The sequence below is a fragment of the Bos javanicus genome, chromosome 15, assembly GCF_032452875.1.
Source record: "Bos javanicus breed banteng chromosome 15, ARS-OSU_banteng_1.0, whole genome shotgun sequence".
Lineage (NCBI taxonomy): Eukaryota > Metazoa > Chordata > Mammalia > Artiodactyla > Bovidae > Bos > Bos javanicus.
In genome coordinates this window covers 21,568,394-21,592,027 of record NC_083882.1, presented here as the reverse complement: position 1 = coordinate 21,592,027, position 23,634 = coordinate 21,568,394, and the positions used below count along the sequence as shown (strand labels likewise).

The following is a 23,634-nucleotide window of genomic DNA, read 5'->3' as shown; positions in this document are numbered from 1 at the left end:
TATGCAAAGCACTGTGCTATGAGAGTGAGCGAAAGGTGTGGGGGAGCATTCCCAGGGTAGACACTGATTCCCTTTATCGATAACCATACAAACATTACAAATGAATGGATCCTTCCGCAGGCAACTCAGAAAAAAGTAACAAGGGCAAGTGAGATGTACTCCTTAAGGAAAAAAAACCATATTTTCCTCTAAGAATTTAATATTCAAACATGACAAGAACAGGTACTTCTAAAATAATTTTTTTTTTAAGTAAGAAAAATAAAACATTAGCAAAGCAGGAAGATACACACTGGGCCATCTGATGACCAATTGCAGTGCCCAGGAAAGCATGAAATTCTTACTAAAGCCAGACTACATTATAGGATGGGTTTATAAGAGTTGAAGAGATGAAAACTAATTTTTATGGTAAATTTTTAGAAATCATAGAAGAGCATGAAGATTTCTTGTAATAGCACTGGTCCAGATAATTTGCACTTGTGTTTAGTCATTCAGTCATGTCTGACTCTTTGCAACCTCATGGACTGTAGCCCACCAGGCACCTCTGTCTGTGGGGATTCTGCAGGCAAGAATACTGGAGTGGGTTGCCACGCCCTCCTCCAGGGGATCTATCCAATCCAGGGACTGAACCCAGGTCTCCCGCATTGTAGGTGGATTCTTTACTGTCTGAGCCACCAGGGAAGTCCAGTTTGCACTTACATGTCTTCAAAGCTTGAGATGCCTCTGACCAGAACATGGAATCAACAGATTATGCCTATTCTCTGCTCTTGACTTGACAAGTCCAGAGAGGGCTGCAATGGCTGTGGTGTCTTCCTTGAATTTATGTGTGGCTTCCTTGAATTTATAAATTTAAATTTATATTTAAAGCATGGAGGAGGATAGGTGGGCATGGCAACCCAATATTCCTGTCTGGAGAACCCCACGGATAGAGGAGCCTTAAGGGCTGCAGTCCATAGGGTCATACAGACTCGGACAGGACTGAAGAGACTTAGCCTACATGCACAAATCAGTTTGTGGGCTTATTCACACTCTGTCTCTTCCTTTCACTTAGAATTTTCATTGTTATTTAATACCACCATTAGAATATCAAAGAGAAATAGCACAATATATATAAATTGCCCAAGTTTTAGAAAAGTTGGGAAATTATATCTTGATTATATCTGTCTTCAGCATGGAATTCTAAGACCCATGCAGGAAATGAGATTTTTGGTAGTCTGTCTCTCTCCATCTTTTACCATATATTCATAAGAAGATAAGAGCAGAAGGAAATTACCCTCCCCTTTCCTTACTAGCTATTTTATTTATTCAGTGTATGCATATGATTCTTGAGTGTGTACAACTGTGAGAGAGTGCTGGAACACCATGTAGGTTGGGAGAGCATCTAAGAGGTGGATGACCAGAGTGAACTGGTAAGCTCGGCATTTCCCTGAGCCTGGGGTCTCTTCCAGCCTTCAGAAAGGAGCTGAGATGGGTCTCCTCCTCCTTGGGTGGGAGAGTGGCATATTACATCTTGTCCCAGGAGCGAGTCATGTGCTACCAGCCTCTCAGGTCAGGTCAGCAACTTTCAGAAAAAAATCAGACTTCAGCTGAAGGCAGAGCAGAGAAGCAAGCTTCAGGCAAGAAGAGGAGGTCAGAGTGAAATGGGTTGGCTGAGGCAGACCTGGAGAGCTCAAGAAGAGCCGGAGAGAGGCTTCTGTGAGGTCCGTGTGGTGTGCTTGGACTCTGGCTCCGGAAATGCTTTCCTCTTTTACAGGGAGTGCCAGGCACCATGCAGAGCCCAGGGGAACAAGAGTCCAGGAGAGGTGGGGGATGGCTGAGAGGAATGACACTCGGGTAGCAGGTTCTGGGATGCAGCTAGAGATAGGTTCTATAAGGAAATTAAGTCCAGTTTCTTCCAAGATGTCTGGGTGTCAAAGGAGAGGAAGGTCCTGGCTCTGGTTTGGACTGGGTATGGCATCATCTGAGCAGTATACAGAATCACTGCAGGGACAGGCCGGGAGACAGACTTGTGGCTGAGAAGGGGTAAAAGACACGATGGGCCATGGCCTGTGTGGAGTGTGGAGGGTGGGCGCAGGACTGAGCAAGGACCCGAAGCAAAGTGGTTATTTATTCCCAAAGCTGGTCCTTCCTTGGACCAGAAATGTAAACTTAAGGAGGCAATATGGTGGGTAAAATAAAGACTGTGAAGTCCAACAAACCTGGTTTCAAATCTATGCTCCACTGATTCCTACCCCATTCTTAGTTTCCTCATCTGAAAAATAGATATGAGCGTCACCCTCTTAAAGCTATTGTGCTCCTTGTTGATAAGTGACATTTACTCTAAAATGAATAAATGAAAATATTTGTGACATCTTTACTTTGGAGCCTAGAAGAAATGTTAGCTATTATTATTAAGAATTCTTATTTACCCCAAAGAAAAATTGAGGGGACAGAAGAGGACTCAGGCCCAGAAGTCACCTCAACTGTTCTATCCATGCCAGTCTTTGACTAGATATTTAAGCTAGTGTAGAACATTTGCACTCCATGTAATTGTTCTTGCCTCATGTGATTTTTCTATTGCCTATTTCCCTTGCAAACTCAATTTGCAACTCTAGCTGAACTAGAAGAAAGGAGATTTATCTTTCCCAAAATAAAGACGGGATTACAGCTTGGCTTTGGTAGACCCATCAGGTTGGGGGTAGGGTGGAACACGTTCTGAGGTCGGGAAAATCTAGCAAAGCAGAAAGTTAAACAGCTGTATACCCAGTGGGGAGATGGGGGACACATCAGAAACACTATGAGTACTGGTCCCCTCCCACCCGTACCATTCATATGATTACATGATCCTTTGTAATTGAGGAATTGTAGACTCTTGCCTGGAAAATCCCATGGATGGAGGAGCCTGGTAGGCTGCAGTTCATGGGGTTACAAAGAGCTGGACATGGCTAAGTGACTAAGCACATGTATAAGGGAGGAGTGAGTGGTGTAAGGCTGGTGTTGCCGAGTCAGAATAAAAGTAATGTTGCTGACTGTTGCTTCCATTGTTTTGTCGTTTCATTTGCTCACAGTGAATCAATTTTTCGAATCTACAAAAGGCATCCCATGGCCTTTCTAGTAGCCAGTTTATTTATACAGTATTAGGATTTGTAGGAATGATGACAGAAGTGTCTATTCACCCAGGTTGCTGTTCAGAGCTCACCACCACCTATGGATATCTTCCTTTTCACAGCACACTAACATGACAGATAACATTTGTCAAATGCTACCATGCTCCAAATACTAGGAAAACCATAAGAGCTGCCATTTTCTGAGCACTTAGAACATACCATGCACCATGTACCAGCCAACCAGAGGCTATGGGCATAGAGGGGAGTGTCTGGGAGTCCTCTGCAGGCAAGACTAGAACTAAATTTTGAAAGGTCACACACCACTTCACTTCTCCACCGTTTGGACCAAGAGGGTCCACCCACTGCATATCACAGAGTCTCTCCTCTCCCTCCGGACGGTCACCCCTCCTCGCGTTCTTTTGAACTCTGCCGCTCCTCACTGCCTATCTAGTTTTCTTCTCTCCCAGCTCAGCTCAAGGCTCACGCTCCTCCAAGAAGTCTTTCACCTACCCTGACCATGGCTTGCTCGCCCTCTTTGCAACCTCTGTCCTGCTCTCCAATGGTCACTGTCATGTTTGGCACTTGGATACCAAAGCTGTCTTTTAATTTTTAATCACTTATTTCATGCGTAATTCCTTCTCTCAGCTGGACTGTACATTTCTTCAGTTCAGTGAATTTCTTGTATCATTTGAATACTAATGTTCATTAGATGAAGTATCTGATGCTCTAGCATTGATTGAACACATACTATGTGCAAAGCCCTTGACACATGTTAAATCTAACACTTACAATAACTTTGGGAGGCAGATATTATCATCTTCCTTTGACACTAAGATTAAAGTACTTTTACAGTCATCATACAGTTGGTAAATGGCAGTGCTGGGATTTGCATTCAGGTCATCTGGATCCAGAGTCCAAACTCTTCATCATGCTATGCTGCCTGTGCCTTAGATGAAAAACCCCTGCGAATCTAAGCACTGAGGGTTCTCAGATGACAGAGTGATCTGAAACTTCAGCTCAAGGATGCTGGAATTGGAATATGAGCTGGTTCTCAGAGATTGAGATATATTTCAAACCATAGCGAGATGGGAACATTTGAAATACAAATAGTAAAGAAGTAAGGGGACGGGATAAACTGTTAAAAATTTGAGTATTAAAATTGAATACTGAAATAGGACCAACCAAATTCTGCTTTTATTGACAAGGACAGAGGCCCAGAGAGGAGAGAGGAATTCCTGGAGACCACTGATGGCCAGCAGGAGGGGATTCAAACAGACCGAGGAGGGAGCAATTTCTTTTTTAACACCAAAGAGAAGTCTCAGATGTGTTTTCCAAAGTTTCAGGGAAATCAAAGAAACTTTGAGACGCTATAACATGCAATTTTTAATTGCCTATTTTCATTTTTTAATACTTCATGAGAAACTCAAATGCAAATCACAGATACGAACATCATGTTTACATTTGGTGGTAACCGAAATGCGCGTGTGACTGGTGCCACAAAACAGCAGCTGGGAATAGAACAAAACAAATCTCTAACTAGCAGTCCTGATGGAAAGACAGTTGTTACAGATGGAGCTGGACAATGTGCATCTGTTCTACAGTTAGAGGTCGCCGACCTCTTAAGGAAGATCAAACACTTTCATATAATCTATGTCATAAACGTATTATATGACTTCCATTCACCTTCTGTTCTTCCAGTTTTTTCCATCAGTATCTACTATTGTCATGCTTCTTTTTGCGTTTACAATGTTTTACTTCCAAAAATAATCAGGAAAGGGTGATTAACCAAGATACCCAGCTGACAGTGCAGCCTTATCCTGTATGTTCTTGATGTAGAGATTTTAGCGGCTAATTAAAGTGTAAGGATTCAGGAACATATAGAAAAAGAAAATAACTGTAACTATTGATGCTTACTATTTGGAAAGCAGATACTTGAGTTTAATATAAAAAGGATCATGTCGAGTGGAAATAGATTTTGGTCTGTGTATGTATATGATATATAATTCAAGGCTGGTCTAATCCAAATATCTTTCTCACTTGGGATATAGCTCCTCAACATTTTTCTCAGTTTGGGTCTTCTAAAAACCACCAGGAGTCATCGTTTGTTTTTCCTCTGGTTTATGTAGAATATTAACTTAAAATCACTTTCATATCTATTTCCTTATTGTTCATCACTATAGCATTTTGATGAATGAGCAGAACAGGATAACTACTAGGATGTCCATAAACCAATAAAATAAAGTAAACATCAGACCCTGATTACGAAGCCCATTCATAAACCCCCATACTGCACCGTATTCCCCCATTCCACTACTCAGGTTTAACTCCAAGCTGAGCTCCGTTTCCTACTTATCAAGTTTAGAATTTTTCCCCTCTTGCAACTTTTGTATATTCAATAATTTTAAATGAATCCTAATCATAGTTTGAGGAAAAATTGATTAGACAGTTCAATAGCCTGCAAACTGTTCAGTGGAGTTCAAAATGAAATGAAAAATTGTGGCTATTAGATTTACTGCCTCTTCTTTTTTTAAAAAATATTTGATTATTTTGGTTTTATTTATTTATTTTAGCCAGGTGTACTTTTAAAATTTGATTAATTTTTAATTGGAGGATAATTATTTGCAATGTTGTGTTGGTTTCTGCATATATCAACATGAATCAGCCATAGGTATACATATATCCGCACGCTCATGAATCTCTCTTCCACGTCAAACGGTATCCTACCCCTCTGGGTTGTCACAGAGCACAGGTTTGAGCTTCCTGTGTCATACAACAAATCCCCACTGGCTCTCTAATTTAAATATGGTAATGTATATGTTTCCATGTTGCTCTCTCAATTCGTCTCACCCTCTCCTTCCCCCGCTGTGTCCACAGTTGGTTCTCTATGTCTGCATCTCTATTCTGGCCCTGCACATAGGTTCATCAGGGCCATCTTTCTAGATTCCATATATATGCATTAATACACTATATTTGTTTTTCTCTTTCTGGCATTTCATTCTGTATAATCGTCTCTAGGTTCATCCACCTCATTATTATGGCTGAGTATCATTCCATTGTATATATGTACCACAGTTTCTTTATCCATTCATCTATTGATTATTCTTCTTCTTTTAAATTTTACTAATGATAACTGAGAGTTACTGAAATTTGTTGATATTGTTAAAAATTTTCAATGAACAATTTTTATGAAATGTCATTGAAATAGTGTAATTGAAAACAGTGCAATATAAACTTGGTGCTAGGAGGTGGTGAGTGGCTCCTATTTTGAGTGTTCTAGTCGAAAATCTAGTAGTGTAGTAAGGAGTAATACAGAAAAAATTTGGGAAAAAAAAAGGAAGCAATTACTTAAAAACAGATATACATGATAATAGTTATGAAACCACAGGATTATGGCTAAAATGAACAGAAGTGGTTTTAAGTTCAATCTTTGGTGAAAGTCTCTTTTGAGGCAAGAGATTTTTTTTCCTCTTTGATTCCTACTGCAAAAATGTGAAAATATTTCATGGTATCAAAAACAGATGTTCGTGAAGGAAACTGTGGTAAAGATGAGTCAACATAACCCATGTGAACTTATCCAAGGGCTGTCACAGAGAGCAGAAAAGCAATTTGGGCATCAAATAGATGCCTCCTAGAGAGTACTTATCTGAGGGACACAGTTTTCGTATCTGTGTACTAGTTTCCTAGAGTTCCTGGAACAGATTATCACTATCTGGGTGGCTTAAAAACACCAAAATTTATTCTTTCATACTCTGGGGGCCGGAAGTCCAAATCGAGTTCTTGGTGGGACTTGCTTCTTACAGGGCCTCGAGGGGAGCACCCACTCTGGGTCTTCCAGCTTTGGTGTCTGCTTGCCTTCCTTGCTATGTGATCACATGGCTCCAACTCTGCCTACTTGGTCACAAGCCACTTCTTCTCCTGTGTCTCTTCTCTTCTGAGTGTTCCTCGCAAATCTCCCTTCTGTAGAGTACATGGGGTTGCATTTAGGGATCACCTCTTTCCTAAGAGGATAAGTACCTTCACTCAAGATCCTTTACTTAATCCCTTATTTTGCCACTTAAGTGAGCATTCACAGGTTCCACAGGATTTGCTGTAGAATCTTTTGGGTCTGTCTTCTGGCCTGCATGTGTGCTAAGTCACTTCAGTTACATCTGATTCTTTGTGACCCTATGGGCTGTAGCTCACCAGGCTCCTCTGTCCATGGGATTCTGCATGCAAGAATACTGGAGTGGGTTGCTGTGCCCTCATCCAGGGGATCTTCCCAATTCAGGTATGAAACCCACATTTCTTACATTGCCTGCACTGGCAAGTGGGTTCTTTACCACTATTGACACCTGCAAAGCCCTGTTTTTTGATCTTGGATGATATATACAGAAAAACAGTATGGTAGGGCCCCTGATCTCCTCAAGTTAACCTTTGACTGGTTATTACCCACATTATCAGTAGCAAATTTTGAACACGTGTAAGGATGACTTTCCTATCTGAACTTATCTAAGATATCAGACTCATTGTCACCTAGTGAACTGGGATGAAAAAGAGGATGGAGTGTCAGTATTACTCAAGCCATTAGAGCCCCATAGGTGCTGTCAGTAATGTGATTCTCCATGTTTCCTGCTCATTGAGTTGTGTTTACCACAGGGACAGAAAAAGTTAAGAGTCGGTGATTAATTGTTATGCTATCTTTCTTGGAATATACAGATATTTTGGAAGAGTGGTTGAGATGAAATGTGAGCAAGTAGATGGTAAAATTAATTCATGGAGATACCTAAAGTCCAAATAGTTACATATTAGAACTGTGTGCATTTAATTATCCACATGTAAAATATCTTTGAAATGAAGATGAGAGTAAGTTACTAGCAGTGAGACACTGAGTAATATATGACAACAGGAAATTAGGGCTGAGTTCATAATGCCTGTGTACCTGATGCTTGAGAAGAATGACCAGAGTCAGAGCTGTTTTTGCCCCTTTCCAGTCCTTTCTATATGATATATTCTCTTACGCTTTGATTTCCTTTGCATGTGCTGTGGTCTGAATGTTTGTGTCCTCCCCAAACTCACTTTGAAATCCTAAGGTCCCACGTGATTGTATTGTATTAGGAGGTGGGGCCTTTGGGAAGCGACTGCGTCATGAGGGTGGAGCTCTTATGAATAGGATTAGTGCCCTTATAAAAGGGCTCTAAAGTGCTCCCTGTGCTCTTCCACCAAGTGGGGACACAGTGAGAAGTCTGCAACCCGGAAAAGGGATAGGGCCTTCACCAGAGCCTGACCATGCTGCAACCAAAACTTGGACCTCCAGCCTCCAGAACTGTGAGAAATGTTTTCTGTTCATAAGCTTGGCTTCCCAGGTGGCTCAGTGGTAAAGAATTTACCTGCAATGAGGAGATTCAGGTTCAATCCTTGGGTTGGGAAGATCCCTTGGAGGAGGAAATGGCAACCCACTCCAGTAGTCTTGTCTGGAAAATCTCCTGGGCAGAGGAGCCTGGTGTGCTACAGTCCATGGGGTTCCAAAGAGTTGGACACAACTGAGTACATATGCACACAAGCTACCCCATCTCATCTATGGTATTTTGGGATGACAGTCCAAATGGATAAAAACTTCATGAATCAGAAATGATTCTACTCCAGTCCACATTGATTTTTCCCTTTAAAAATGGTGTGGAATTGAGTATCGGAAGACTTGCCACTTGCTAACCGTAACCTGCAAATAATCCCTTCCCTTCTTTTGTCCTCAACGTTTTCAGCTATAAAATGGAAAACCACGTCAATATCAGTCTCGCAGTGCTAGTGTGTCTGTCAAATAAGATAACACACAGGAAGTGCACTTTAAACTGTGCTTATGTAAATAGTGTCCCAGTCTTCATATCACGTGGCCATGCTGCCTGATCTTCTGTCTTGAGCATTCAGTGTAGTGCTTGGTTATATGGTTTTATATTGTTTAAATATATACGCATTTTTCCTTTCCACCAGGTTATTTGATGTTTAATGGCACAGACCATGTATTACATGGTGCCTATACCCACTTCTGTATAACATTCACAGTGTCACCGGGTCAGTGACAATAGCTCAGAAAATTCTTATCTGGGTAGAGATAAGAAACTTGGCTGGGGGGAGGGGGTTTGATAGTTGCTCTTTGCTCTGTGGTGAAGTTCTTATACTGTGATGTGCAAAGAAATCACTCAAGGAGCTTGTTAAAAATGACTGTTCCCTGGCCCCAGCCCTGTAATAAATCTATGTTCATAGACATGGTACAAAGACAAGGAGTCTGAATTTTAAAATTACAATATAATATGACTTATTATTGTTTATATTATGTCTTTTAAAAAAGCTAATGCATCAAAAAAAAAAAATGAAGAAAACACAGTCACAGAGCTTAAAAAAATCATGTTAGGGAATTTTTAAATAAAAATATATTTACCTCCACCATTTGAATAGGAACCTTTTTGTCTTGTTATATAATTCTGTCTGGTACAGCGCCTTATCGTTGTGTGTGTGTATCCGTGACGATGTCGAGGAGGGAGTCATGCCCTGACTCACGGGGTAGACACACTATCAGCTCCTTGTCTATGGCATCGTGCTCATTTTACTCTTATCTTCCCAACTGACCGTGCACCTGGGACTTTAGCAAGTTTCACAACCCTGGCGGTAGCAGTGGCCAAGCACTCCACATTGCATCCATGCAGCTGTGGTTCACTCAGAGTAGACCCTGAGTTCTCTCTGTCTCTCAAAAGACTTGATTCATAGGGATGCTTTTAACTCACATCCCAGATGATCCTGAGGAAGTTCTAGAAGAAACATGGTACTAGGAGCAGACGAGAAGCCAATTATTCAGATTTCTGTTTATCAACTAAGCTCCATTTGTTGAACTAGAAGATAAGAGGAGGTTCCAAAGAAATGAAGACCTCAAAATAAAAGGGGTTCTTAGATGGCAGGAAATTGAATCTGGAGTCAGTTCACTTGAAACATGTCCCAGAAGTTTCACTCTGCAGCAGTGTTGAAGCTGGTGCTGATGTTCGGAGTAGAACACGCTGGAAGAACCAGTTTGCACTGCGTCTCAGCTCCTGTGCTTGGTGCTGTATGTGGACCCTCCTTTATTCTTGGTCATCTGTTCCCATGTCCTGACCCTAGCAATGCCCTGGGGGATGTCTGATATTCATGTTGTTATGTTTCACCCAATAAGATGAGTGATTATATACCCAACTGCTATCTCCATTCAAGAATCATTGTTGGAGATTTGGGTGTAACTAACTTAAACATTGTAGGTATAGAGCAGAGCTATTTATGAAGACAAGGGTGACAGACAGAGATTTTAGACTTAAGACAATTCCTACCAGGATTTTAAAATCTGATTTTGCATGTTACAGAGAAGTTGTTTGTTCATAAGTTGCCTCTATCAGATTTAGAATAACATGGGGGTGAAGGTCTGCCTGCAGTGTGGGAGACCTGGGTTTAATCCCTGGGTCAGGAAGATCCCCTGGAGAAGGAAATGGCAACCCACTCCAGTCTTCTTGCCTGTAAAATCCCATGGACAGAGGAACCTGGCAGGCTACAGTCCATGAAGTCGCAGAGTTGGACACGAATGAGTGACTTCCCCTGCTGTGGGTGAAGGTCAGCATTATTTCTACCAAATGAACCTTTACTAGTTCCTGACTGGAGTAAATGGAAATGTCAGGATACATCATCCTTTCATGTCCATGAGCTGAAGTGGGCAACCTATAGATTCATAGAGCTCTTGGATTCTTTGCTCATAGACTGACAGATGTGCCATAATGTTAATAATAGTCATTATATAGTGTGTGCCAGTTCAATGGAGACCCCGTGGACTGTAGCCCACCAGGCTCCTCTGTCCATGGAATTCTCCAGACAAGAATACTGGAGTGGGTAGTCATTCCCTTTTCCAGGGAATCTTCCTGATCCAGGGATCGAACCCAGGTCACCTGCATTACAGGCAGATTCTTTACCTTGTGAGTCACCAGGGAAACCCTGGCTAACACTTGCTATGGAGAATATCAGACTCAGGAGGTGAGAGACTGGTGTGAAGAAGATAAAAGGAAGGGGAGATAACTAACCATAATAGAGGACGTAGTTCCCAAAGACTTTAGAACGTATTTGACTGAGACTTACATTAAATCTTGAGTTACTTGTCTGCCTGGATCGTTTTTCTGCCAGTAGGTCTTTCACTGTGTGCTTCACTCTCACTCCTTGATACACTCGTTTGCTGTAGTCTCCTGGGACTTAAGCAAATGGAATAGTAAGAATCAAATGTAGATGGTATAATTAGGTTAACCTCTCTAGGGATGTATTCAAGGGCTAATTTTTGTGATGTTATTTTCTTATTAGAATGGTAGACTTGAATTTGAAGTGGTTTCAACAGAGGTCATTTATTTAGTCCTATTGCCTGGTCTCTGATAGAAACCGATCCAAGATTTGCTTAAGTGAAAGAAACACTTCTCCTTCCTTTATACAACAGCTCCTCAAAGTGTCCTCTTTTTTGTATTCTTAATTTGCCAAGATTTACTCCTGAAAGATTATAATTTATGCTCTAATTACAAGATCAGGGATTGGATGCAACTTGAAATAATGCTTAGCATATGATGCAGAAGTTGGATTTGCATAATTCAGATTATAGAGTGACATTCTTGCTGCATCATCTTCCTACCTGATGTGGGTGAACAGGTCAATTGAACTGTTTTAAGAAGATAATGTTCTAAAGAAGGAAGTTATTTTTAATCTCTTCACTGTGCTAATCCTTAATGTATTTTTATTTTTTCAAATTAATTTATTTATTTAGTTGCAACTAGTCTTAGTTGCAGCCTGTGGGATCTACTTCCCTGATCAGGGATCGAACCTTGGCTCACCTGCATAGGAAGTGTGGAGCTTTAGCCACTGGACAACCAGGGAAGTCCCCTACTTAATGTATTTTTAATTTCTGAAGTTAAATACAAGGCTACTTGTGTTATTTCATTTGATTCACTTCACAGATGAAGAAACTGAGGTCTGGGGCTAAGTTATTTGAAAGGCTTCATAGCTGCTAGTAAACTGAGCTAGGATCCAGCTTTAGGTCATATTGTAGCTCGAATTACCAAAAAATCTCCACTTTTCACTGCGATGAAACAACAGAGAGATAACAGACAATAGACAAAAATATCCCCCCGATGTTCTGAAATTGGCGCCACTCCTGCTGTAAGCAGTGACTTCATTGTCACTGAGGGTGGTCAGGCAGGGACAGAAGCACCTTTCGTCTGGAGTGTTATAGAAAGCGTTTAAGCACTGAATTAGCAGTTGGACTACAGGAATTACAAGATGTTTTCTAACTCTGAACTCCTTGTTCTATAGTAGGTTGGTTGGTTTCAGTTCATTTTAGTTGAGGTGTTGCTGGCTTACCAGCACTTTCAGCAGGCACAGAACTCCGCATTAGTCTGTACGGCATAGAACCAAAACATCTTCTCTAGTCTAGGATTGACTTATGAGTCAAATCTTATTACAAAAAGAATAAGAAGAAGGAAAGAAAGAAGAAACCCAAATCAAAATGAGAGATAGAGTGGACCGTTGGGTGAAAGAGGCTGCTGACCTGGCGATCAGTGCTTGCTGACTTCGTATGAGCCACTGACTTGGGAAAATTACAATTTCTCAGCCCTGTTTTTTTTTCATCTGTATAATGGGTATAATAATCTCTCTAAAACTGACTGCAAAATTTTATAAGATATGCATATGAAAATGTTACAAAAAGTACCAAAGTAAATACAAAATGTCTGTACACAATGAGGGAGACAAAAAAAAAAAAAAAAAAACTAGGTTCCAAGACAATTTATCATTCAATTCAAATAAAGTTCACATGCAATCTGATTTTGGCAAAACAAAGTTATTTAACTGATCCTTTGGGTCTTATTTTGACAGGATTTTGTCTGTGTATCTTGTTTTTTTTAATTTTATTTAATTTTTAAACTTTACATAATTGTATTAGTTAAAGAGGCTTGAAGTATCTCTTTCAAATCAGCCTCAAATTGAAAGCTTAAGGATTTTATGTTTGTTCCAAAGGAATCTAAGTATTGCTCTTAGAATTGTGTCTGAGGCCTTATTTTGGGGGAAAACTCTAAGGGTACATTTATTTATCAATAATTTATTGAGTATTTTTTATGTGTCAGGCATTGTGTTAGAGCTGGGAATACAAAAGAACATGCTATCTTGTGGGAGGCAGGAAATACTCAATTATAAGGCAAATGTGCTAAGTACAAGTACAGAAATATGCACGAACAGAATACTCAGAAAAACAGAGCGTGTCAGTTCTTCATGAGTATGGGGACGGATTTAGGGAAGGCAAGGCGATAGTAGAGGTGGGTATGATGATAATGGGCAAGAACAATCCAGGTATGGAGGGCAGCAGGACAAAGGCCTGGAGGCAAGACCAGAAGGAGGGAGAAAATGAGGTTGGGGAAAGGAAATGAATGGGCCTCAGTCATAAAGTTTCTCGTGGGTAAAGGAGTTCGGGCTTCATCCTGTCGGCAGTGAGCCATTGGAGGCTTCTGAGTATGGGGGTAGTGTGGTTAGATTTGCATTTGAGATAGACTTTTCTAACAGCTGTATGAAGGGCGGATTCAGATTTAAGAATCACAGAGCTACAGGGAGAACAGTCAGCAGGACTCCAGGATAATTCAGCCAAGAGATTGTGGGGTCTGAGTAAGGGTTGATAGGAGGGCAAGGAGAGGACAGCTTTGGAAATTATTATTTAGATGTAGGAGGGAAAGGGGAGGGAACATTCAAGGGTGATTCTCAGGCTTCCACCATGGGATTGGTCTGGGTATACAAGCTTCAGAGCCATCATAATGCCAGTAGTAATGAAACCAAGAAAGAGAATAAACTTTCTTGGAGTGTTTGCAAATTAGAACCATACCATTGTGCATGGGCTTCCCAGGTGGCCCTAGTGGTAAAGAACTCAGCTGCCAATGCAGGAGGCAATCCCTAGGTAGGGAAGATCCCCTGGAGGAGGGCATGGCAATCCATGCCAATATTCTTGCCTGGAGAATCCCATGGACAGAGGAGCCTGGAGGGCTACAGGTCACAGTCAGACATGACTGAAGCAATTTAGCACATGTGCACCATTCATGGCATGAATCAGCAACCAGAGGGATGGGATGGGGAGGGAGGTGGAAGAGGTGTTCAGGAGGATCACTATTTTGGGAACTCCTACAATGATGATTCCTGACACACTGTTTGGGAAGCTGTAGACCAAATGATCAAAAATAGAAGCCTGGGGAATATCCACATTTGAAGAGTTGTCAGAGGAGATGAAGGGGATCCTAGTGAAAAAGAAATGGTCAGAGAAGAACCAGAAAAACAACAACAAGAAGAGAATAAGACATCACAGAATTTGAGGGAAGGAATTTTGAGAAAGAAGGAAAAAGAATGAGATATAGAAGAATTGTCCAGGAAGATAAGAACTGCAAAACATCCATTGCTTTCACTCCAGTGGTTGGTGTTGACTTAGTAAGATCAATTTTGGGAGGGTGAGGCCGCCAGAAGCCAGGTACTAATGTCAAAGGCAGAGGGGGAGACAGGGAGACTACTTCTTGAAGTTTGAAGTAGAAAGGGAAACAAGAGGTTGGATGATCAGTGGAGAGAACTACAGGGTCAAGGAGAGGTTTGCGTATGTTTTTTTATCCATTTAGTGAGTTCCTGGATAGGAGATATTTGAGAATTTGAACAGGAAGAGAGAGGGACTGAAAATTTAGGAAAGGGGAAAAATGATGGAAGGAGATCTTCAAAAAGAAGCAAGAAATTGGGGTCAAGGGCACAAACTGGCTTTCAATCTTTGAGCCTGGAATAAAGAAGGGCAGGGGAGGGGTGGTGGTTGGAGCATGTGGTCAGTAACTAAGATGCCTCTGGTGCCCATCTAGCAGCCTGGTATATGAGAGTGATTCAAGCACTAAAATTGAGAACAAAACAGGAGTCAAAGCAAGACAGAGAACTCCAAGTGAGAGTACACACCAGTGATCCTCAGAGTGTGAACCTTGGGTCAGGAACAGTAGCATTAGCTAAGAATGTGTTAAAAATGCAGGTTCTCAGGTCCTGCTTCAGATATACTGAATCAGAAACTGTAGGGGCGGGCCCAGCAATTGTGTTTTAACAAGCCCTTCGGGTGATTCTGATGTTCTCTGAAGTCTGAGAACCAAAGATATACAAATGAGTAGGGATTTTATGGAGAAGGCAATGGCACCCCACTCCAGTACTCTTGCCTGGAAAATCCCATGGACGGAGGAGCCTGGTGGGCTGCAGTCCATGGGGTCGCTACGAGTCGGGCACGACTGAACGACTTCACTTTCACTTTTCACTTTCCTGCATTGGGGAAGGAAATGGCAATCCACTCCAGTGTTCTTGCCTGGAGAATCCCAGGGATGGAGGAGCCTGGTGGGCTGCTGTCTGTGGGATCTCACAGAGTCGGACATGACTGAAGCGACTTAGCAGCAGCAGCAGGGGTTTTATAAGTTTTCTGTGGAGGCGGGGGCCAGCTCTAACCTAGGCATTCCTAGCTGAGCAAAAAGGGGGAATGTCTGGCTGATTGATGGAGGTGTGGACTTGGGTCTGAGAAGTTTGGGGTGAATGTTGAAGAGGTCGAGGCTGACCCTTTGTGTGTTTGCAGACTCTCTTGTTTTTACTTTTTTTGGGAAGGGCTTTTTAATTGATGGGTTCAATCTAAATTATTTATTTATGTTTTATATGTATGCCAAAAAGCCTAGAGGAAATATACCTACTCTAAATAAGTTTAACAAATAACCACATGGAGACTAACAGAGGGATAAAATTCACGAGATGACAAACAAACAGATCAAAACGTCTGAAGTTTTGCCATAAAAAAATCAGTCTTATGTGCTGGTTGGCACTGACTTTAGTGCAAAATATGGGGCTATATGCCACAGGGGATGCAAAATAAATTTAGAACTTATAACAGATGTCCTCAAAGACATCTTATTTTAGTGAGAGAAATAGACATTCACTTGTGAGGGATTAAGGGAGGGGGAAGAGTGTGTTTTGGTTTGTTGATGAAAACTTTGTGGGAAGGGGTGGGACTTAAGCTCGATTCAGACTGACGTGGATAGGTTAGGAGGAGGGAGAAGGGTCTTGTATATTAGACTTGGCATGAGCAAAGACAGAGGCAGGCGGGAAAGAGAAAGGCATGTGGAAATAAAGGGAACAAACTAAGGTCACTGGAATTAATGGATTTAAATGCCATCAATATGTAGATGAAGTTCAAATGGGTACCCTTAGCCCAGACCTATCCTGGACTTTAGACCTCGATGTCCATCTTTTCTCAGATGTATAGTAGACATTTCAAACTCCAGATACCCACCTCTGAACTTTGTTCTTCCCTCTATATTTACTTATCTGAAACCTTCCTGTCTCGGTGGTGGTGGTGGTGCTGGGCTCAGTTGTGTCCGACTCTTTGCAGCCCCATGGACTGTAGCCTGTTAGGCTCCTCTGTCCATGGAATTTCCAAGCAAGAATATTGGAGTGGGTTGCCATTTCCTACTCCAGGGATTCTTTGCAACCTCAGGATCAAACCTGCATCTCTTGCATATTCTGCATTGGCAGGTGGATTCTTCATCACTGTGCCACCTGGGAAGACCCCTTCCTATCTCAGTTGATTGGCAACTCCATTCTTCTGATTGCCCAGAAGCTATAGAATCACTCTTGGTTCCTCTCTTTTCTCTCATAGCCCACAATCCATCCTTTAGGAGTTTCTGATGGTGCCACCTATGAAACAGACCAGAATCTGCAGATTTTCCTCCAGCTCTACTGGTAATCTGTTTGTTAGTCACTCAGTTGTGTCTGACTCTTTGCAACCCCATGGAGCCCATGAGGCTCCTCTGTCCATGGAGTTTTCCAGGCAAGAATACTGGTGTGGTTAGCCATTCCTTTCTCCAGGAGATCTTCTAATCCAGGGATTGAACCCAGGTCTCCTGCATTGCAGGCAGATTCTTTACCATCTGAGCCACAGGGAAGTGCCTCCCCCGGCTCCCCGCCACGACCTGCTGCTAATATCCAGGTACAAGTGACTGTCATCTCTCATAAAGATATGGCAGTAGCCTTCCAACCCATCTCTTTGCTTGTATTCTTCCTCCATCCCCAGTCTATCTCAACACAGCAGCCAAAGTAATTCTTTCTAAAACAAATTCCAGTTGCCTCAGTTCTCTTAAAACCACACAATGGCTCTCCATTTTACTTAGAGTAAAAGCCAAGGTCCTCACGATAGCCCAACATAAACTTGTGCCCCCACACCTCTGATCTCAGCTCGTGATACTATATGTACTCCAGACAGTTTCTGAAACACATCAACCACACCACTTCTGCCTTAGGACCTTTGCATTAGAGGCTGTCCCCTCTAGCTGGAATATTCTTCCCTCCATCACCCACATGACTAAATGCCCTTGTCTCCCTCAAGATTTGGCTCAAATGTCATTTTCTCAAGGAGAACATATTTAATTTAAAGTTGCAATTACCCTCTTCTACTTTTTCTATGTGGCACTTGTCACTTTTTAAATATCCTATGTACTTTCCTTATTTATTAAGTTTATTGTTAATTGTCTTCCTTTTCCTTGCTAAAGTGTAAGTTCCGCAAGGATGGGAATCTTTGCTTGTTTTAACTCATTGGAACATTTTAAGTGCCATTGCCTAGAACAGTACTTGGCACTTAGTAAAGTGAAAGTTGCTCATTTGTGTCAAACTCTTTGCAATCCCATGGACTATACAGTTCACGGAATTCTCCAGGCAGAGTAATGGAAAGGCAATTAGTAGCCCTCCAGTAAATATCTGTTGAAAGTATATATATATTTTTTTGGTTGAGAATAATGGAAATATTGAATATCTTGAAAATCAGGCTGTAAAATTCTATTCTTTAGGTTGTAGATGGTGAACATCACTAATCCTTTTGAATAGGGGAGTATTATGACTTTACCATATTTAGAAAGAATTGGAATTCTGGGGGGAAGATTAATCTAAGGGCACACCTCAGGATGGGTTATGATGCAGATGCAGAGAGGATGGGAAATGATAACACAGTGACAGGCTAGCCAGAAACTTTGGAAATGAACAGGAAAGGGCAGGTTTAAGGAATCTTAAACGTCTTTTTCAAAAGAACACACACACACACACATGTACAGACACATATTACTATGATTAAGAAGAGAACCCAAGAAGCCAGGGAAGATTGGTTCTGACATGGAAAAAAGAGTTCCGTTTTGAATATGCTGACTCTGAGGTTGTGGTGGCTTAATAAAGTGAAATTATCCTTTGGATAGATGAGAACTTTGACCAGGGTTAGAATTGCATATCTAAGAAACCTCTCTAAAACTATGCTAACTAGAACTATGGAAATAAAGTTCTTCAAGAAGACTTTTTAGCAAAAGGAGTAGAAATCCAAGCCCTGGGAAAAGGTGATAGTTCTGATGCCCAGGGAAAGGGAGGGGATGGGGATGGTCAAGGCAGATGCGGGTGGGGGACAGGGCAGATATGTAGGTATGTGATGCTGTGGCATGGTAGCAACAGGGGCATGATGGAAAGAGGAAGTGTAGAGAAAGAGGAATAATCAGTGGTGTCAAGTATCTGGCACCTGCTGCTGCTGCTGCTAAGTCACTTCAGTCGTGTCTGACTTTGTGCGACCCCATAGACGACAGCCCACCAGGCTCACCCGTCCCTGGGATTCTCCAGGCAAGAACACTGGAGTGGGTTGCCATTTCCTTCTCCAATGCATGAAAGTGAAAAGTGAAAGTGAAGTTGCTCAGTCGTGTCCAACTCCTGGCAACCCCATCGACTGCAGCCTACTAGGCTTCCCCATCCATAGGATTTTCCAGGCAAGAGTACTTGGTAGGTGTTTAATAACTATTTGTGGAGTAAATAAAATGCCTTAGAGAATCTGAGGAAAATGGGGGCACAGAAAGAAGGCTGGAGATCTTTAGAATGTGGGGCAGATCAGTTTCATCTGGAGCATGGGTGTTAAGAAAACAAGGACAATGGGGATAAACCAGGCTCTGAGGGGATACAAAAAAGGTTAATTAAAATACATCTTATTAAAACATGGAAACTTTAACAATTCTTTAAACTTATTACCTAGATTATTTTTCCTGTTTTGGGGAATTCTGAAAGTTCCTTAACCTACCCTATCCTTTTTAAAAGAGGAATGATATTTAGAGTTTAAAAATATTGCCAATATTCCTACTTTCAAATCATTTCCCCCTTGTATACTGTGTCTATTTAAAGAATGCACACCTGTATAAACCAGGAGATGCTGAAGAGTTTTTATTCAAATATTCTAGATACATTCAGATCAGTTGTTGAGAAAACAAAGACGTGTTTCCAGAGAGAAAGCACAAGCAAATTTGTTAATAAGAATCCATGCATCCTTTCGAATTTTGGGGAAAAATTTCTGCATTATTATTGTGACTATGTATACTTAGCAAATTGTCTCAGTCACGCCTTTTCCTAATTCCTGTTCACTTTGAAGAAGAACTTGGTCCATAGTAGATTTAATGATGTTATTGCTTTAATATTGTTTCTGAAAATTTAAGTTTTTTTTTCTGTCAAATCAAACTCATACATTCTGCAACTTGTTATTAAAAATGTAGGATATTCCTCAATTGTTTTTAGTTATGAAATATAAAATACATTTATGACATTTGAAGCACCTTATTTTACTACTTTTTATGACAGTCTCTGGAATACATTTTCTTGCTTTTAAATTCTTTAGAGTCTCTAAGCAGGTGTGTGTTACATAAGGTAAGGGAATAAAAAGAGAGTTTGAAACAAAATGAGGATGAAACAAAAAACCATTCCATAACTTTAGAAGACAATTCATATTTTGAGTTACAGCATTAGACAATGGTAAATTTAAGATAAGAGATGATGTCTCTCTGAATTGTAGTTCCTGATGGTATGAAACGCAGGTACACTCTCACTCAAGTAGAACAGAATAAACATCCTGAATGATGGATTACTGGTGAACAGCATCCACAGTGGTTCCATTTCTCTGCTTGTCAGGGAAGTGCCAAGAGTGAGGTCTTGGACAGGCCAGTGGCAATACAGTGAGTGGGCCCACAGTCTGGCTCAGGTGCCAGTTCTGGGGCTGTGGGTACCCCTCTCAGTCCCCACCAACCTCAGCCTGTCTTGTTCAGGACAAGAGCCCTCTCCCCAAGAGGAGGCAGATCCCCATGTAGGAATACAGTGCTACCTCCATGCCCACTCAAGGCTCAGTGTCTGTGGTTCTGCTCCTGGTCTGGGGAAATGATACTATACTAGTTTATTATGGGAAGCCTCCAGGAGAACACAAGGAAAAACAAGTTCAGCAACTAATCGGGAAATGTTCAGTATGTTAATTTATATATACTGCTTATGAAATTTCACTCTGAAATAAAGATGAAAACTTTTAAGGAAGTGGAGCTAAATTAGTTAATATGTGAGGATTTTGTAGAAGTTTGGTTTACCCTTTACCGTAGGCACCCACGAGCCCCTCCCAGTAGTCACCCCCTGGCACTTTTTAAGCCTCAGAACTGGATCCAAAAACTTAAAACTTCCATTTATAACCAGTTCTGTACTGCAGGAGACAGATGCTCTTAAGGCTTTTAAAAAATCTTTTGGGATCAGTCTTTGAGGAGCAGTAGAATTTAAAAAAATATTAATTTTTCTTTCAAGCTACTTTACAAAGTGTTTAGAGAATATTTCTTCTATTATCATTTATTAACATTTACAATGCTAACTTTTAAATCTCAAGTTTGTGTCTGAAACACAAACTTGACACTAATATTAGACTAATACTGTTATGTTGACACTAATATCTGTATCCTCAGAGTGAACAATCTGGGAAAGATCTATATACAGCTTGAATTCGTGTAATAACAGCTCTTCCTTACCATGTGTACGTGGAAAGCCCTTCATCCTTAATCTTAAAAGCAAGATGCATGAATAAAAGATATTTCAAGCTGTCCATAAATGTGGATTCTTCTCCTTCATTTTCCTTACAGTTGAAAACTTGCTAGAAGTTGTTACATCTGATATACTATATGGCTATACTGGAAAAGAATGCTTTAATATCCAGGTTCTTATTTTATAAAAGTAATGTTCAGCATAATTGATCTTTCAGAAAACATACTCTCATGTACTTGATACAGCAAAATAAATCCGACAATTAGTAATTAAATGTGAACAGAATTGTGAAAATATTATCAAGAGTTTTAAGTTGTTGATCTCTGGTCTGTGTTTTGATAGCTTTTCATGCTCTAGCTAGAGTTAGGGATATTTCTTCTTGTCCTTTGCTTTCTGTTACAGCTTTGTGATGTCAAAAATAAACACTAGGATTCTCAAGTTTTAAAAAAAGTTTTAGATAATCGATATTGACTCACCACTTTCCATTCTGGATGGTTCTGGTAAATTTCTTTCTTAATGGCAACGTAGGATTTCAGGTGAATGGTGGATTTTCCTTGACAAGGGAGCCAGTCTTCTGGAAAGGTCAGCCTGATTCTGATGGGAAAGGCTTCTGTACATGGTAATGATGCTTCTGAAATGACTTGCTTTAGATTTGATTAAATGCAAATCCTTTGGTGTCTGTTTCTCTACAATTTGCATCCCCTGTGTAGATTATATATGAAGGTACTTTTTCCCTCCCCAAGTAGATTTTTATTCAGTAACAATGAGTTTCCATTAGGAACAAACTCTCTTAAACATTTATTATGGAAACAAGGAATCTATTATTTGTTTTATGAATAGCTGTGGAATTTTTTATCCTTTTTACATAGAGTTCGGTTTTGAAAAATACTGTACATGAAAAAAACCTATTTCCCAGTAGGGAATATATAGTTATTATACTGTTAATTCTGTAATTATGAATACATGATGTTTATAAGCTAGGTATCTTTTAGATATAGATAGAATTCAGAAAGGAAGTTGTTTTTGTTTAGGAATAAAAAGAAAAATGAATGTCACTTTAATACAATGGGATAGCCTTTTTATTATATATAAAGCATAAATATCTATATTAGAGGTTTCTACAACCTGGCAGTAATACAGAATCACTAGTGGAGCTTTTTACAAATACTTTCGCCACATGTATACCTGTGGCGGATTCATGTTGATATATGGCAAAACCAATACAATATTGTAAAGTTTAAAAATAAAACAAAAACAAAACAAACAAACAACAACAACAACAAAATATTTTTGCCCAACCACACAGCCAATTCTAATTCGGAATCATTTGAACTAGGGCTCAGAGAGCTATATTTTGAAACAAATTTTTTTGAGTTTAAAAAAGTTTTTTTTTTTTTTTAATGCACAGTCAGCATAAAATCTTCTAGATCAAAATTTAAAGAAACCAAATTTGAGGTCCTTTCTGATATTTTCATTATTTTTACCCACTATTGTAGCTTAATTTTGGTCTCCCAGGCCTGGACAAAGATAGTTCCTGGTTGTTCTGGATTTGTATAACACTTGGTGTTTCAAGACTTCAGGCTTCCCTGGCAGCTCAGACAGTAAAGAATCTGCCTGCAATACAGGAGACCAGCATTTGATCCATGGGTCAGGAAGATCCCCTGGAAGAGGCCTTGGCAACCCACTCCAGTATTCTTGCCTGGAGAATCCCCATGGACAGAGGAACCTGGAGGGCTACGATCCATAGGATTGCAAAGAGTCAGACATGACTAAGCGACCAACACTTCATGCCTTCAAATAGGTGACAACAAGTGGTTCTCCAGGTCTGCATCACATGTGCATTTCAGACAGATGGAATCCAGACAACAGTGGTTGTGTTTTAGTCAAAGTGTGTTCTGGACATCTTCCGAGGTCCTGGAGACTGGTTCAGGAGATTAGCATAGTTGAAATTGATTTCATAATAAAAACAAAAAATTAGCTGCCCTCTATTCTCTCATTCTCTCATGACTGCCCAGAGGAGTTTTCTAGAAGCTACATGAACTGTGATACTATAGCATATTGAATGGAGAAGCAGATAGAGTCCAGCTGTTTTTCTGAAGCCAGGCAGTCAGGCCATTTGTAAAATTGTAAAACAGTGCTTACCCTTTTCAATAAATTTGTTTGCGGTTTGGAAATCATAGCTATTTTAATTAAAAGTTATTTATGTTGACATGTTATGGTTTATCACAACTATTTTAAATGAATAATAAATATTTTAAATACTATACATTGTATAGGAGACAGGGATCAAGACCATCCCCATGGAAAAGAAATGCAAAAAAGCAAAATGGCTGTCTGGGGAGGCCTTACAAATAGCTGTGAAAAGAAGAGAAGCAAAAAGCAAAGGAGAAAAGGAAAGATATAAGCATCTGAATGCAGAGTTCCAAAGAATAGCAAGGAGAGATAAGAAAGCCTTCCTCAGTGATCAATGCAAAGAAATAGAGGAAAACAACAGAATGGGAAAGACTAGAGATTGCTTCAAGAAAATTAGAGATACCAAGGGAAACTTTCATGCAAAGATGGGCTCAATAAAGGACAGAAATGGTATGGACCTAACAGAAGCAGAAGATATTAAGAAGAGGTGGCAAGAATACACAGAAGAACTGTA

General features: G+C 40.5%; 1 protein-coding gene across 1 annotated transcript in view; it reads right to left on the bottom strand.

Moving 5' to 3' along the window:
• POU2AF2 (POU class 2 homeobox associating factor 2) overlaps positions 1-21,601 on the bottom strand; it is a 39,083-nt gene extending 17,482 nt beyond the window's left edge. The window contains exons 1-2 of the mRNA XM_061440247.1: positions 21,464-21,601; positions 11,202-11,311 (exon numbers count right to left, since the gene is read on the bottom strand). Coding sequence (XP_061296231.1) covers positions 11,202-11,311; positions 21,464-21,473 — 120 coding nt within the window. The 5' untranslated portion in view covers positions 21,474-21,601. The remainder of the gene's footprint in view (positions 1-11,201; positions 11,312-21,463) is intronic.
• Between the last annotated feature and the right edge of the window lie 2,033 nt (positions 21,602-23,634).